Source organism: Paroedura picta, chromosome 4, assembly GCF_049243985.1.
Source record: "Paroedura picta isolate Pp20150507F chromosome 4, Ppicta_v3.0, whole genome shotgun sequence".
NCBI lineage: Eukaryota > Metazoa > Chordata > Lepidosauria > Squamata > Gekkonidae > Paroedura > Paroedura picta.
Window position 1 is genome coordinate 105,358,575 of NC_135372.1, and position 17,547 is coordinate 105,376,121.

The following is a 17,547-nucleotide window of genomic DNA, read 5'->3' on the forward strand; positions in this document are numbered from 1 at the left end:
GAGATAGTAGCTGACTACATGTCTAGCTGAGAGATAGAGACAAATTGGAATGTAGCTTCCGAGAAGAAGGAGGAAGTTGCCCCTACGAGTAGCATGCTGGAGACAGACAAAAAATGACACATAACAGGAGAGAAAGTCCTGACCTCACTGTCCTCTCTAACAGTCTTCTTGCTGCCCTTTGCAGGGTCTTCTTCTTTGTACACCAGACATTGCCTATTTCAACAAACTCTATAGCGTTATACCCTACAAGATGCCTCCCCTCCCCAGCCGCTATTCGCAAATCTCCAGGCATTTTTCAACCTGTAGCGCTCAACCATGCCTACCACTCACCACCTCCTGCTGGTGGCCAGGGGAGAGCTGGCACCCCTAGCTCATCTCTTCCTCAGCTTGAGGTACACAGGGCTGGATGGCAGAGGTCCTGCTTTTGAAGGGTGGATAAGTGGACTAGATGGTGTCCTTGTAGCTTTCAGTTTATGTATATGTATTATAAGATAAAAGTATAAGAGCAGACCAGTGGAATAGGCTGCCTATGGAGGTGGTGAGCTCCCCCTCACTGGCAGTCTTCAAGCAAAGGTTGGATACACACTTTTCTTGGATGGTTTAGTATGCTTAGGGCTGATCCTGCATTGAGCAGGGGGTTGGACTAGATGGCCTGAATGGCCCCTTCCAACTCTATGATTCTATGATTTTAATCTCAAGTCCAGTATTGTTTGTTTGTTTGTTTGTTACCGTCCTTCCATATGGCTCAGGGAGGTTTACATATAACGTTGTGGGGTGATACATGGAATGACCTAAACATATAACATAGTCAAAAATAACATCAGCAGTAATCCAACAGTGGTTCTAAATCAACACAATTTCAATGGTCTTAATCAACAACAATATAACAGGAATGGTAACTTAGCTAAGGCTCCCAGAGAGGTCAGACTGGTTCAGGCCATGGAGGGGATGTCTGAGGGGGACTTGTGGATGTTATTGGGTTGGGTCAGTCTCAGGCAAATGCCTGGTGGAGGAGCTCCCTTTTGCAGGCCTTGCGAAATTGTGGGAGTTCAGGCAGGGCCCTGGTCTCTTCAGGGAGCTCATTCCACCAGGTGGGGGCCAGGACTGAAAAAACTCTGGCCCTTGTGTTTTTACAGTAGCCAACAAGATGCCTGAACAGGCCCCCAAATCAGACATGGTAGGAAAAGTGTTCCCCAGATGGTTCCCCCCCCCCCCGACAACTAGCATTCAGAGGCACAACACTTCTGAGCAGGCCAGGACATCTTTCTCATGCCTCAATTCTATGCCCTTGATGATCTTGTATTGAAAATTGAACCCAGCCTCAAAACTGGTGTGTCAAATCAGGCCTTTGTGCTTCACCATCAACATCCCTTCAGATTTAGGTACTTTGGACAGCACTGTTTTGGCACATGGTGCAAAGCAGCCTAGCACTTCCATACCAGTTAAGCCACTGCCATGGAGCAAGCCACTGTTTTTGCCACAGTTTTCACCACAGGGAGCAAATATAAGAGTTCGACAAGCTAATGAGTTCCCTTTGAAAACTGGACCTGCTAAATCAGTTTCCTGGTATGCCCGAATGCAATTCAAAGCCTGTTGCTGTGTTCCTTGAAGTGTGCTAATGACAGGTGCGCTGGAAGCGTAAAATATGCTTCTATTACTGCTTCAGGGACACCCACAGAGAAGCACATTCTCATATTCCTTCACTCCCCTTTAAGAGCTGCCTAGCTACTATCTCCTGAAAGGAGCCTCCAGCATTCCTCCCCTTTAATCTCAGTTTATTGTTAGCACGGTGCTTGCCTTTAATCCCTGCAGAGCTGAGCAGGAGAATCAGAGAACAGAAGTTGCTTCGTTTGGGTTTTGGGGGTAAGCTGATCCTGTTTCCTTGACTTGCATTTGTCTTCTCTGCTGATCTTGTGCAAAGTGCATCCTGATCAATCCATTTTCTCCTTTGAGGTTCAGTTTCATTTGATGTTTTCATTCTGAAAATGCAGTTTAGCAAATTTTGCAGCTCAGTCTAGTACTCTGCTAGTTTTGATGCTTATCCTGAAGCTGGGAGCATGAGAGAGGGAGCTACCTTTACTTTGCAAACATTCATCTGAAAACAAATAGTAAATTTGATTTTTGAATTACCTTTTAATGGACCTAAGATCCACTGAAATCAGGAACGTTGTCTGATGACTCCTATATACTGGTACATGTTTTTCTCTTGAACATTTCATTGCTGAGAATATGTTATATTTCCCCTCTTCAACTTTTCTTTTAGCTATGATTATGCCTGCCAGAATTTGATTGTGTGACATATTGTATATCTGCTAAAGTGTATTGACTTGTATTAGAGACTTGAATTATATGAAGAAAATTGTTTGGGTTACATATGTCCTCTATTTCTTTCTCTCTAAAGTTTGAAATTGTAAGAGAGTTTTATTGTAAAAATGCATGATTCTGTTTTCCTGTTCATCTTAATGTTATCTTTCAACCAACAACCCAGTGTGTCTATGGCGTTATTAATGGATCCATTCAGAGGATCCATCTGTATATGCATCTACTGTATCTGTATATGCATCTACTGCTCCTGTAGGGCAGTGGTCCCCAACTTTTTTATCACCAGGGACCGGTCAATGCTTGACAATTTTACTGAGGCCCAGGAGGGGGGAGTAGTCTTTTGCTGAGGGACATCACCGCCGCCGTCTGAGCCCCTGCTCCACTTGCTTTCCCCCCCATGCCCCTGACTTCCCGCTGCCTGCTCGGGATGCTGCCAGCAGCAGCTGCACAGTGCCACGCCGAGGGGGAGCCCCAGCCCTGGCGGCTTCTGGAGAGCACCAAAGGTGAGCCAGCAGCAGAGTGGCAGGGCAGCCCCTGAGGCAGGAGCCAGGGAGGAGGACGAAGAGGAGCTGCGGCCCGGTACCTACTGATCCACAGACCGGTACTGGTCCCCGGACAGGGGGTTGGAGACCACTGCTGTAGGGTATAAAATGGAACATCTTTATTTGAAAATGTATTAAAGGTTATACCAGATCACATTAGATTGCAGTTGGTGATATTCTTTAGATCAAAGAGTATGAAGCAATAATTATTTAATTAGTTCAGGGTTGGGTACCCTTCAATATCACAACTTCTTGCCCTTTATAATGGGAGTCTGGACAGAGATATTTAACCACTCTGCATGTGTTATTCTTGCATGGCTATATTATTATCATCATCATTATTATTTGAGGTGTTTTTATCCCTCCCTTCTTCTGAGGAGCTCAGGGCAGCATTCCCTTCCATTTTTCACAACAATCCTGTAAGGTAGGTTATATAGAAACAGAGAGAGACTGACCCAAGGTTACCCATCAAGCTTCATGACAGAGCAGGGATCTGAACCCAGATTTTCTATATCCTAATCCAGTCCACTAACCATTGCAGAATACAGGCTGTCCCATATAATATAATATTTATTTATATTTATATACTGCCCTCCCCGAAGGCTCAAGGCAGTTATCATATAATGAGTAATTTTATTTTTATTTTCATAGTCTTCTTTAAAGTTAACTAAGTTCCAGTGGGATTTTGTAGTGAACTTTATACATTCTGACTAAAGAATAGACACTGTATTTTGTCAGCACTTCTTAATGGTTATGTTGCACTTTCTTGCTCTAACACGTAGGACTCTGTTGCTTCTTCTTTAATTCTTTTCTTATGAATATTATTATTGTGGTGATTGTGCTTATTATCAGTCATATTTGTACTTTTGAGTATTCCAAGATTTTCACAAAGGGTAGCTGTAATCTCCTAACATCCTTTTAAGGTAGGCCATCCCAGCACTGTTACTCCCACCTGAAAGATGCATCAAACCGCTGTAGACAGGAGATAAAATGGTTGAGTGGGAGCTTGAAGCAGATGGAGCGAACATTCACAGTTGCATCCAGTCTTGCTAGCAGCTATGCAAAGTTGCCATAACATCACGAGTGGAGAAGCGATGAGCATTTTGTTTGCCATCTGTATAAAGATTGATCATACACAAGGGGATTTTAAAGAAGTGAATCAGAACCTAACCCAGAGTAAGGAGTTCAGGGCTTGTCACATCAAGCAGAAACAACAAGATCAGAGATGAGGGCACAACAGCTCTGATTTGGATTTTTGGATTTTGACAAGCAGATCATGTACTGTTTACATCACACCTGCTTACTAATTCATGGGAAGCATTTCATTAACAGAATAAATGGAAATGTGTCGTTCAGGTCAATGAAATTAATGAGATTTGCTGTGCAATCCTATGCAAAATTACTCCAAGTCTAAGGTTATTGGGTTTAATGGATTTAGATTGGAGCAACTTTGCATAGAACTGCATGGTTATTTTCTGATGTGTATATTTAGGACTGCAATGGATCTTTTGTCTGTTGTTTTGAGCTCAATGATGCTGACTTTCTATGTCCCCTTACTTGGGAGTAAATAGCAATGAACACACTCAGATTTGTGTTTAAGTATCAACACAGTCAGTATTAGACTGAAGTCAAAAAGTAATCAAGATCACAAATTCTAGGGCAAATGGAACTTACAAAAGCAAGAACTCTAAAATTCCAAGGTACAGGAAGTTAAGTTTTACACCAATCATAAGCCTGCAATTTTAAGATCTCCCCAGTCAATTTAAAAGTGTTCAATATCCAAATCCAATCCAGGATATGCCTCGATTTAGATAGTCCAGGCTAGCCCAATCTCTCAGTTCTCAGAAGCTAAACAGGGTTGGCTTTGGTTAATATTAGGATGGAAGACCACCAAGGAATACAAGGGTAATGAGACAGAGGCAGCCAATGGCAAACCTCTCAATGTCTTTTGCCTTTAAAAAAAATCCAGGATATGTTTGGAAATCACATGATACAGCAGCCATCCTGAAACATAGCAGGATTTGGGTAGTGCCTAGATATATTCCGGAAACATTATGCACTTTCCCTTGACTTCCATGTGGGAAAAATAAAAGGATCTGGGTTATTTTTTTTAATTTGCTCAAAAAAATCTCTGTATATTCAGCAAATGGAATAAAAACATTTTAAAATGTGCTTCCTTTGTCCTCAGATTACAAAGATTATACCTCAGGAAGGATATACCATTAAATAGCATCAGAAATGGAAGGTGGGTTCATTAGCACAGAAGATTCAGAATCTCCTGCCATATTGAAAATGGAATGAAAGAAGCATCATTCCCCAGGGTGTGCATACTCCACTCATTATTATTCAAAGGCTCTTGTAGGGCTTTAGTTATCTACCATACTTTTCTGACCACAGCCAATGTCAAAACAAATGAAATGTGTGTGTGTTTGTTGTGGGAGTCTGTGCCTCTGCTTCTCATTCCCTTAAAACTGTTTTCTGTCCCTATAGTCAGAGACTAGATGCTGCTGAAAGGCATATATGAATATAGCAGCACACAATTGTGAAATTGAAATGCCAACAGAAAATGGTAGTTCTCTCAAATGCCCTGGGGGCATTCCATTCTACCACATTTATTCCATACTGGTAAAAGTCCTCATGGCATCTTTCTGTCACATGCACATCCTCTTAATTAATCCCTTAATTACCCTTGTTTGCAGCTTCTCCTCTTCATCCCTGCTTTGGTAATCACAGTGGATTCTCAGTTGTTATTGCTGGCCTTTACCATTCATTTCAGTGGCTTAAACCAATTGGCTTAACTTTCACATGGCACCCATGTGATTCATTGCTCACCAAGTGGAAGCATGCTCAGGGGAAGAGGTGTGTAGCTATATATGTTCACCTTATGCTGTCTGTCAAGCCTCCACGCATAATGGCCTGGAAGGAATGTATATAATCCTTCCCCATCCAATACTAGTATAATTTATCCAGAGAAGGAATATATTGAATTAGAAGCAGTCAGCTCTGGGTGGCAGGGGCAGTTATAAAAAGGCCATTTTATTTATTCAAATTTTTATAATTGGTCTTTGAATCTATACAGCAGCTCAGAACAATCTCACCAAAGAGAAATTATACCCCAACAAAAACTTATCAGACCTGCAATATTAGCAAAAGTCTTTCTCTACTCTTAATCTCCAATTCTGTTGAGAAATATGAAGAACAAGGTGAACTTGTCCAGATTATCAGTTGCACATCAAATGTACACCCATTTAATTTAGAATCAACTATAAATTTTCATAATCCACTCAATCAAAAGCATTGCTATAATCAATGAAACACTTTCTTCTGAAAGGCTTTAGTATGCTCCAGTGATTATAATAAATTTTCAATATGATCTCTAGTGCTTCTTTCTTTTCTGAATCCAGCTTGAACATCTGGCATTTCTTATTCCAGTTATGGGATGGTTGTTATATGATTTTGAGCATCACTTTACTCATGTGAGAAATTAATGTGAAGGTCTGATAGTTGCTGCAGTCTTTGATGTCTCCTTTCTTTGGAACTGGAATGTAGATTGAGTGTTTCTAATCTGTAGGCCATTGTTTTGTTTTTTATTTGTGTTGGCATATTCTTGTTAAGATTTTTATGGAGTCCATTACTGTGCTTTGAAATAACTCTACTAAAATGGCGTCTACTCTTGATAATTTCTCCCAATTGCTTTAAGCACAGCTTTCACTTGACTTTCTAAAACTGTAGGCTCTTCTTCGACAGATTCTTTTTGGAAGGAAATGTATCCTTTCATCTGCATAGTTCTCCAGTGTGTTGTTTCCATATTTTCTTTTGTCCTTTTCAGGTAATGTATTTCCATATCATGCATTGAATTTCCCTTTGATTTCTTGGAACTTGTGGAACGTATCGCGTGTTCTACTTTTTTTTTTCACTTTCATTTCTTTATATTGGTTATTATAACAATTATCTTTGTCTCTACATGCCAGGCACTGGAACATTGCTTTTAGACTTCTGATTCTATTCTGTCACCCTTTACTTTGGCTTTTCATTTTAGCTTTAGTAATTTTAAGAATTTCATCAGTCATCCATTGCGGCTTTTCTTTTCTTTTGGCTACAGAAATAGTTTTGCACATTCTTCCTTGATATCTCTAGTTTCAACCCTCAATTCTTCTGGTTCTTATTCCCTTGAACTTAGCAATATAAATATCCTCTTTATATGGTCTTTAAACTCATCAGGAATGTTGTTTTGATTGAATTTTGACACTATGAATGTTTTAGAGTTTTTCTTTGGCTTTATTCTAATTTTTGATTCGTTATCTATTTCATAGTCTGTACCACAATGAGCTTGTTTTAGCAGAGAGAACTGAGCTTCCCTCTTTTCTTCTGCCAGTTATGTAACTTATTTGATTTCTGTATTGACCATCTGATGATGTCTACATATAGAATCCTCTGTTCAGTTGCCTGAAATTGTTGTCTTCACAGAAGTCTATAAGTTGCTCTTCTGATCTTTTATGACATTGGGGAAATTGAGAGACTTCCTTGCTATTTCCCAAAAAGCAGTCTGCACCAAGAGTTTACTAGCCATAATTCTGGGCAATTGAAAAGAAGACTGTATTTTATGCTAGAGGGTGACAATAAGGGCTAATGAAGTGGCAGAGTGATGGAAGTGAGAGAATAGATTATATCACTTCAGACTGTAGGTTGAAAATGATATTTTTGAATGCTTTCCAATCACTTTTTTAGTGGTGGCACTTTGCCTTCGGAATGTCTTCCTGCTTGAAGCTCTCCTGTGCTCTTCTATAGGCATAGCCAAATAATTAATTTTCCCCTAAGCTTTTGCCTTGCAGGGGGATATTGACCACCTAATGAGGACACTGACAACCATAATTTTGGCATAAAATATTTGGCCACAGCCTTTATTCAACATTGAGCGTGGCAAGCATGGGAAGAGAATCATGCCATCTTGTGGTTACCCTACCACAAGGAAGCCCACCACAGCCTGCCCCTCAACGGGTTGCCTTGGCTATCCAGCCCCAAAACCCAGACATAATGGCAGGCTGAAACAGGGGGGGAGGCACCATGGAGTGACCCCTCTGGGCACCAGCCTCTGTTGGGTTCTCCTGCCCCCCGGAAATGCTAGCCTTCAATCAGGCTCTGCATCCACACAGCCCTTTAAAGGGCCCCCCAAATCTAGGGGAGGACAGCGCGCAAGCTTGGCCTCCCCAAAATTGATCCTTCCCATGCTCCACTTCCGCAGGCTGTGACAATTAATCAATAATATAACCCAACTTCTAACAAAAAGTCAAACAATTCATAAACAGGGAGGGAGGGTGGGTTTTGCGTCTTTGGGCGCCCTGAAGGGGGGAAAGAGGCCAAAGAATATCAGGCCATCCGTTTAACTGATGCCCAGTTCAGCCACACCCCCTGTTGCCATGCCAACACACACACTGCTCAGAGAATGCCAGGGCTGGGCAATCTCTCCAACCAGCCAGGTCCCTGTCGGTGTTCCTCCCCCGCAGCAGCAATGGCCCCCTTAGATAAGTCTTGTGGGCTTTTTAGCTAATGGGTCTTAGGTGTTAGTGATCTGCTTCTATCCTGAGGACTGTTTATATCTTTTTAAGGATGCTCATTGGTTGTTATTTTTTAAACTTTGTTTTTTGTCCTGGCTTGTTTTTAGTGGCTTGTCTGTTTTCCCCCCATTGTTTTAGCTGTAAGTTGGTTCAAACAGATCTCTTGTAAAACCAAAACCAAAAAAGGAACACAACCCAACCTTTACAAGTGGGAACTCAGAAGTTGAGCTGTACAATAAAATAATATAAAAACGGTAATTATTTATTGTGGTACACAATTTAAAAACAGAATAAAAACTACATAAAAACTATACAGAACTAACTGCACATAAGACCAAACGCCTTTCGAACGTACTGGGTCTTCCTCAGTGGTCAGAACTATAACAATACACTCTATATACAAAATCTAAACTCATTATAAAGTGTAGCTGAGTGGGATCAGGCATATGCCATAGAAGGTGGCCTCCAAAAAGTCAAAAATTAACATATGGGTTGGAGCCATAATCTACAGATCCCACTCAGATCCCCCAGTAATTTGCATGTCCTTCTCAACAGAATCAGGTCCCTGTGTAGGCCTGGAGAGGGCCCTGCTGCAAAGGTCCCTTGAGACCATAGGAATAGTCTTTTGACCCAAACACCTTCAAGTGGTTCATGCTTGGTTTGTGTCTATACCAAAGTTCATATGGCATTTTTCTGGCACTTTTGGGGGACTGCTTGTTCTGTACGTAGATGGCAATGTTAATTACTTTCCCCAGTATTTTTAAGGTAGCTGTGCTTCTAGAAGCATGCACCTACACCCCTTGATTAGGGAACAATTCTTTTTTTTTCTGCCACGCCATTCTGTTCTGGAGTATATGGAACAGTGATCTGATGTTCTATTCCTTGTTTAGACAAGTAGTTTTTCATGTTATGTCCCTCATATTCTCTTCCTCTATTGTTTGTGTGAATGGCCAATGGTTTTCTCTGGAACCTGTTGCTTACCATTACAATGTATGACTTGACTTTCTCCAGTACTTGGCTTTTCTCCTTGATCTAGTAGGTAACTGTATAAAAAACTGTCAATAAAAGTTTGAATATATTTGCCCCCACTAGGAGCCTCTGTCTTTATCGGGCCACATGCATCACTATGAATTAGTGGTTTGTCTCATGGTTTCTACTAAAACTCTGGTTCCTTTAATTTGAAAGCATTGCATTAAGTTTCTTTCAGTATTGCATTTGATTATCCTTATGCCCTTGGTCAAGTTCTGGTTTTGAAGCTGGGCAATAGCACAATTATCTCTATGTCCAAGATGTCTGTGCCACAGCCAGGAACACTTCTTATGATTACAACATTTAGTCATTTAGAAAAATGCCTTTTTCTAAATAAGATCATTTGGACATCATTCTAGCAAGTACTCTTACTGGAATCAGGTAGTTTGCAAGGTGTGGCAATTTTTAATGAAAACCTCTTTAATATGGCCATTTGGAAATTTGCATTTTACAAATCCTGAGCCTATCCATCTGTAACCACAGACCTTCCATCTGCCACACTTAAAGTCTCTTTTCTCTCTTCATTTAGGGTTTCAAAGTAGTCCCTATATGAATACACGAGTTTTGTACATCCACTGGTCTAACTACATCTTACTTTAGGTTGCACCTTGAGTCAATACAAAGCACTTCTTTTAGGGTGGTGGTTTAACATTCTCCCTTTTTGTTTGTTTTGCACTCTTCTGCTTAGACGTATTAAGATGCCGTTGATTTTTGTTGCTTATAATTTATTTCTCAGCATTTCTGAGCTTACCCAAGTGGTTACACAAGTTCCTTTTCTCTGGCATTTTAATGCTAAAGAGTTTCATTTCAAATAGAATTGGCTTTTCAGAGATGAATTAACATACACTCATTCTAGTATCAAAGAGACTGCTTTTGCTATCGGCATTTGAATCACCTTCAAAACATCTGTTAGTCAAAACTTTAATTAGGGCTTCTCTTGCCTTCTTGGTATCAGAATCCCATGTCCTTTGTCTTGCCTGCTGGTCATCTCCTGGTCATGGGTCTCTTATGGTATGTCACAGTCCCATCTCTATCAAGTGTCTCTTGATTCTTTCCTTCCAGATCAGACACTTTAATAAACCTATCCAGTCGGTAGTTACGCTGAGTGTTCCAGTAAACTGCTATTTTCTGTTTCTTCTCCTTTGCCTATCAAAGCTATCTGTCTCTTACTTTGCAACCTGAAGGCTGACACTGGGACCATAACCCTGTTGTCAGAGTTTAAATATGCAAAGAGATATGAAGCATCATGCCACTTAAAAGAATAAAATAGATTTATTAAGAAAAACAACTTTCTAAATGAATATTAGAGACAGAGAGTCCTAGCTGTATAAGTGTTGTGTTGTTTTCATTCAGCTTGTTCATTCTGGAGGCAAGCAGGGAGGAAATATGCTCAAAGCAGCAAGAAGTTTCCTAATGAGCCAATTAGGATATAGGAGGAGATTATTTACATTGACTCGTGTACACTACAGGTCTATCATATTCCATCACCTACGAAGTGGCTCCACACTTTACTCCAAGTATGCAGGGTGTGTAGAATTGTGACCTTTGAGAAAGTCAGTTCATTTGATATTCAGGTTGAGGACTGCTGAATTATCTGCAAATTCACTAACTGAAAACTTTGTTGTGAGTGTATGACTCAGTGATAGAGTTCCAAATTGGCATTTATTGTGCATCTGATTGGCTGGGTCAAGGGCAATATTGGTTACAATTCAACACCTACTAGTCTTGACAATACAAGGTCTCTGTTTAATTCCCCCACTGTGCTCCAAGGTTTTCATCAGCATATATTAAGAAGGCCATGTTTTTATCACAATTAGCTGCTTATTGCTCACAGATGAATGTAACATACTTTCAAGAAGGTAAAGACCAATTCATGTTGTGGCCTTTAAGTGGTTTATCAACAGAAACTGTCATTCTTTAGCCACTGAGTCAATTTCTCTTTCAAGACACTTGAATTAACCTTTGAAACCCAGCATTGGGGCACTTGAAAATCATGTAACCCTGCTAATTAAAGGTGGCAAATACAGTTTCAGGGGGAATGAAAATCTTAACTACCTTTTTGAGAGGTGAACTTTTAGCTTCCTTGCTTGTAGTTATTTTCTGTCACAATGTTCCATTTTAACAAAAGACTCTGTTTTGTTTCTGGGAAATGTGAAGGCTTAAGAGCTTCCAAGAAGTGAAAAATGCAGCAGGGCCACTTTTAGCAGACAGTCCTCACCCCCCCCCCCCCCATTTCTTTGGTGTTCAAGGACAATGGGAAAGTTCTCAATTTTCATTGTTAAATACCTCTTCCAGGAACCTGTGTTTAAAGCAGTGAACTATTCTTTAGCAAATGCATTATTATTTCTTGGTCCACTGCCAGTTTATCATAAAGGCAGGAATAGATGGCTCTTGAGATCAGATAGAGTCATAGTGGTGTCAATAGAAAAGAACTGTTCAGCCCCATGTGGACAATTTTTGGCTAATCACCTCTGCACATGATCAACCTCACTGTATTGATGTGAGGATGGAGAACCACGCATGCTTCCCCAAGATAGGTAAAGGAGTGGACGGAGGAATAAAGCAAAAAATCAGTTAACAAGACTAACATCTATTCATCTGTCCAAACACAATTTCCATCCCTCCATATTTAGGCATTTTGTACACTGAAAAGATGAAAGAAGCCCCAATTTCTGTCTACAAACAGAATAAAAAAATGTGGGGGTGGTTGCTGCAAAGGAAAGTTTTGGGGGAAATGGTACAGGATATCATCTAAAGACAAAGCAGGAAGTGCTGGAGGAAATAGAGCTTCTGTCCTTGCTACTCCCACTTCAGGATGTTGACTTATTTATTTGAGTTCTTCTTATCTTGCATAATTCAACACAGCCTTGTGCCAACCTTCATTTGTTCCAGTGACTATGTTCAGTGGCTATTTTGAAATGTCAGTGTTCAGAGGTATCAAGAGATCCATTTGTTTGATTTCCTAACCTTGGTCTCTGCAGCCTTAAAGTTATTGGAGACCTACATGGACCTAATCCCTCATTTCTTTTCTTTTGAATCCCTTGCCAATGTGATAAATCCTGCCAACTTCAGCCATCTTTAAGAATACAAAAAGAGCTTTACTGCATCAGACCAGTGATCCATCTAGTCTGGCATCCTGTTTCATACACTGGTCAGTCCTTTGACCTGGAGAGTCAAATAAACAGGATATAGAGGCCAAACTCTACTCCTGATGCTACCTCCTAGCATGAATATCCAGGGGAAATCTGCACACATTAAAAATTGCGAAATCCTTACCATTTGTAAATGCCATATTTTCGGCGTTTTACACGACGTCGTGAACATCCTGCATTATATCTGCATCAGGCTGCAACATCCTCCATTTTATAGCGCTTGCAGGGAAATCCACAAAACTGGATTACCCCTGCAAATAAGCGCTAGCATTATGAGAGCAACCTGCAAGACACCTGCACAAGATGCATGCATTGCTAAAGTCACTGAAGTATCGAGATTTCCTGCTCCAATGGTCACCCTCGAGTCCACCTCCCTCTCTCTTCACCGGGAACAGGGCTGTCTTTTTTGTTGTTGAAAAAGCAGCCTGGACCAACAATAGACATACAATTGCTCCCATGCATCCATGAATTAAGGCATGTGTTTAAATGAATAGGTTTAAAATGAAAAATAGCAGGCATCACGGTCCCTTTAAATCTGCAAGGAAGGTGATTGGCCGTCTGTCTTGACTAACGGGCCGAAGAGAGGAGCGTGTCTAGCACGTTCCCCTCATCCGCCATTTCAAGGAGGCATGCTGAGTGGCAAGACGCACTAGAGGGAGGCAGGGGAGCTAGCAGGTGGGGAATTCCCAGAGTCCTGGGGGGGGGGTTAGTGTTAAGCCATTGAGCTGGCCTAACGCTGCTTTTTTTCCCCAAGCGAAATTCCCCTCCAGAGATTTGCTGCCTATGGATACTGTGGTTCACTTTAGTCCCCATGTCCTCCATGAATCTGCCTTCTAAAGCTATCTATGCTTGGAGCCATCACTGCACTCATTTACAGTGAAATCCACTATTTTACTACTTAGTATAAAAAGAATTTCCTCTTGCCTGTCCTCAAGCTATTGCCCACTGAATTCATTGGGTCCTCCCTTCCACGTTCTAGAAAGAAAGAAAAGAGAAATGCAGCTATAGTGTATTTTTCCCCCTTTTCTTTCTTTCTTTTTTTTTTTGATAGGGGGTTGTATTAAAATGTAATTACAAGGGCCATTACGCACAATAACTAATGTTGCTAAATGTTTGCAGTACGCAGAAATAGATAAAATTGAAAGGGTACAGAGGAGAGCGACGAAGATGATCTGGGGCCAAGGGACCAAGCCCTATGAAGATAGGTTGAGGGACTTGGGAATGTTCAGCCTGGAGAAAAGGAGGTTGAGAGGGGACATGATAGCCCTCTTTAAGTATCTGAAAGGTTGTCACTTGGAGGAGGGCAGGATGCTGTTTCTGCTGGCTGCAGAGGAGAGGACACACAGTAATGGGTTTAAACTTCAAGTACAACGATACAGGCTAGACATCAGGAAAAAAAATTTCAGTCAGAGTAGTTCAGCAGTGGAATAGGCTGCCTAAGGGGGTGGTGAGCTCCCCCTCACTGGCAGTCTTCAAGCAAAGGTTGGATACACACTTTTCTTGGATGCTTTAGGATGCTTAGGGCTGATCCTGCGTTGAGCAGGGGGTTGGACTAGATGGCCTGTATGGCCCCTTCCAACTCTATGATTCTATGATTCTATGAAATGCTATATTTAATAGTGGAATTTTATCATTCCGCATACCCTCAATTCTAGTGGAATATTGAAGTCTCAGTAGCGGTCTATTCATTCCCCACAGGTTTCCCATCTCGCCGGAATCGCGACAAATGAGGCAATATTTTTCTGCACTTCTTCCTGCCCCTGGCCATCAGTCTGTTGTGTTTGTGCTCCCGAAAAGCCCCTTTCCCTTTAAAAAACTGTTTTTTTAAACCCCAAAACATCAGTAGCAATGAGTATTTGTTCATTCGATGTCTCAAGACCTTTTTCGCTGGCGTAGGAGCTGGCGCTTAATGGTTTACACGCTCTTCAAGTAAACCCCCTCTTGGGTGCAATTTCTGGCCAAAATTACGGGCAGGGGCTGTATTGTACTCGGGAACTTTAAAGACAATTGCAGAAGGGAGCTTTGTTTTACTGTTAAGCGCTTCTGAATTGCTTGTGGAGGGACTTCAGCAGGAGAAGCCTCACTTATTTGTTGCCTTCGCCGGTCTAAGGGAAAAAAACGGCGATCGTGTCTCCGGAAGCTCGGGGGCGAGAGCTAGGGAGGGAAATTCTTTCTACCCCTATTTTGCGAACACACGTGCCTTTCAATGATGTGTTGCGGCTTGTGCTCAGAAGTGTAGTGGTTTTTTCAGGGGGAATCCACTTTTCTGGATTTTCCCCTAAGCGCTGGAAGGAGGTCCCTTCCAGTTCTATGTTTCTGAGTCTATGATTCTACGAACCACTAATCCAGACTGCTGCCTTGGATGTTCTTCATAAATATGAATTTGATCATAAATAACTCAAAACCTGCTTAAGAAGGAATGATTTTAGCTCTCTAAACAGTCATTGTGAAGCTTTGCATCTCAGATTATCAAGAAATTGCCCATTGTCTGCAGCAGTGATGCAAAAAGTAGCTGAACGTTCTATTACTATAAAAGGTAAATGTATCCCCTGTGCAAGCACCAAGTCATGTCTGACCCTTGGGGTAACTCCCTCCAGCGTTTTCATGGCAGACTCGATACAGGGTGGTTTGCCAGTGCCTTCCCCAGTCATTACCGTTTACCCCCCCCCCCCAGCAAGCTGGGTACTCATTTTACCGACCTCGGAAGGATCGAAGGCTGAGTCTACCTTGAGCCGGCTGCTGGGATTGAACTCCCAGCCTCATGCTTCAGCTTCAGACAACATGTAGGCTGCCTTACCACCCTGTGCCACAAGAGGCTCTCTATTACTATAGGAGCATATTTTCCTTCACTTAAAAAAAACCAAACTGATTCAATTTTTATATCCTAACAGAACACTCAGCTTCAACACTGGAGAAGATGGGTCGCAAGCAAGAGGAGGAGGGCAGTTCCTGGAAGAAACAAACCAACAATATCAGGAAAACATTCATTTTCATGGAAGCACTTGGATCGTAAGTAGCTTTTGTTTATTTTTTAAACAGTCATATCCCACCAGTGCTAAATTTTCTTTTCAACACAGCATAAGCAATAAAAAACAGAAAGGAAGAAGTAAATCAAAAGCAGCAGCAGAGGCAGAAAGACGCAATGCCCATAAGTATTGGAAGAGGTAGAACCAAAGAACATAAATCAGCCACTTGGCTCATAAGGAAAGAAGCAAGCTTGGAGATATGGGGATTCTAGGCCAGGAAGGGCTTTAATTTTAAATTGGAACTGGAAGAGTATTGGTAGCCGGTGTCATTGCTTTAGATTAGGATATGTTCTCATTCCATCAGTTCAAAATAAAAGTACCTGGGTCCATGAGAGACAGTCAAAGAATGTGTACATAATATGTGAGACTTATAAGTCTGAGGACTTATTGACCAGTATGGAACAAGCTATTCAGCATAAATAAAACCATGGCATGCTTTGCAGAGAATATCTTGCTTGTGAATTAAAGGTAAAGGTAAAGGTATCCCCAGTGCAAGCACCAGGTCATGTCTGACCCTTGGGGTGACGCCTTCTAGCATTTTCATGGCAGACTCAATATGGGGTGGTTTGCCAGTGCGAATTAAAGGTAAAGGTAAAGGTATCCCCTGTGCAAGCACCGAGTCATGTCTGACCCTTGGGGTGACGCCCTCTAGCGTTTTCATGGCAGACTCAATACGGGGTGGTTTGCCAGTGCCTTCCCCAGTCATTACCGTTTACCCCCAGTGCGAATTACAGGATGGCAAATTAGAAGGAGCGGGTAAAACTCAATTTCATTTTGGCCGTAGTGGATTATACATGGGGCAGAGAAAGTAGACGGAGAATTTTTTCTCCCATAATTCTAGAACTCAGGGGTAATGTTCACAGACAATAGATTTAGAGTACATAAAAGGAATTTTTCCTTTGTTTAACAGGCAATTAAATTATGACTGAATTCACTATTATAAGTAACTTTAAAGACAGATTTTCATGGAGGACAGGTTTATCAATGGTTCCTAGCTATAATTACTAAAGGGAACATCCACATCCTAAGACAATAAACCTCTTGCTGCCAGTGTTAGGAGGCCACAATGAGGGTAGACACAGACACATATGGCCTCTTAGTTGGTTCTTCACTATGAATGTTGAACTAGATGGACCACTGGTTTGTTCTAGCAAGGAACTTCTAGCAAGGAACTCTGACCCCATTACCTTGGTAGATACTACTGCATGGCAATTGCTAAAATATCTTCATGGGACCATGGGCCAGCCAGGATACTTAATTTAGGCTATATGGAACTTGTGAAAAAAGAGAGTTTTGAACCTGGGAATTGTCACTGAGCATTCCTCTTCACACACTTTTAACTGTACTTATTGATAGGGTAAAGGTATCCCCTGTGCAAGCACCGGGTCATGTCTGACCCTTGGGGTGACGCCCTCTAGCGTTTTCATGGCAGACTCAATACGGGGTGGTTTGCCAGTGCCTTCCCCAGTCATTACCGTTTACCCCCCAGCAAGCTGGGTACTCATTTTACCGACCTTGGAAGGATGGAAGGCTGAGTCAACCTTGAGCTGGCTGCTGGGATTGAACTCCCAGCCTCATGGGCAAAGCTTTCAGACGGCTGCCTTACCACTCTGCGCCACAAGAGGCTCTATTGATAGGGTAGAACTATTAAAATTAAGTGATTCAAGTGGGACAAAGGAGCAGTGCACAAGCCAAGCAAGAGTTGTGCTACATCTTGGGACGGAACTATATGTTTCCTGTAGTGAATGAATCTACAATTAAGAGATACTGTTAAGGAACTGATAATTAAAGACTTGCCTTGAAAAACTCACAAACTTTAGGGCCCTTGAAAATGACTTAGTGATGGCTGTACAAGACCGTTGAACTGCTCTTCATATGGAAGTTATTTTAAACCATCCCTAGTTCCTTTAGTCTCTGTCTG

The 17,547-nt window shown here is 41.6% G+C and overlaps 1 protein-coding gene across 4 annotated transcripts in view; it reads left to right on the forward strand.

Moving 5' to 3' along the window:
* Positions 1–1,721: 1,721 nt before the first annotated feature.
* The window catches only part of CAMK1G (calcium/calmodulin dependent protein kinase IG), a 56,330-nt gene continuing 40,504 nt past the window's right edge, over positions 1,722–17,547 (forward strand). For 2 of the 4 annotated variants that reach the window (XM_077334863.1, XM_077334866.1), the window contains exons 1-2: positions 1,722–1,863; positions 15,492–15,609. In XM_077334863.1, coding sequence (XP_077190978.1) covers positions 15,518–15,609 — 92 coding nt within the window. In that variant the 5' untranslated portion in view covers positions 1,722–1,863; positions 15,492–15,517. Of the gene's footprint in view, positions 1,864–2,051; positions 2,192–8,653; positions 8,674–15,491; positions 15,610–17,547 lie in introns of those variants that run through there. The other 2 variants (XM_077334864.1, XM_077334865.1) reach the window with 2 other exon arrangements.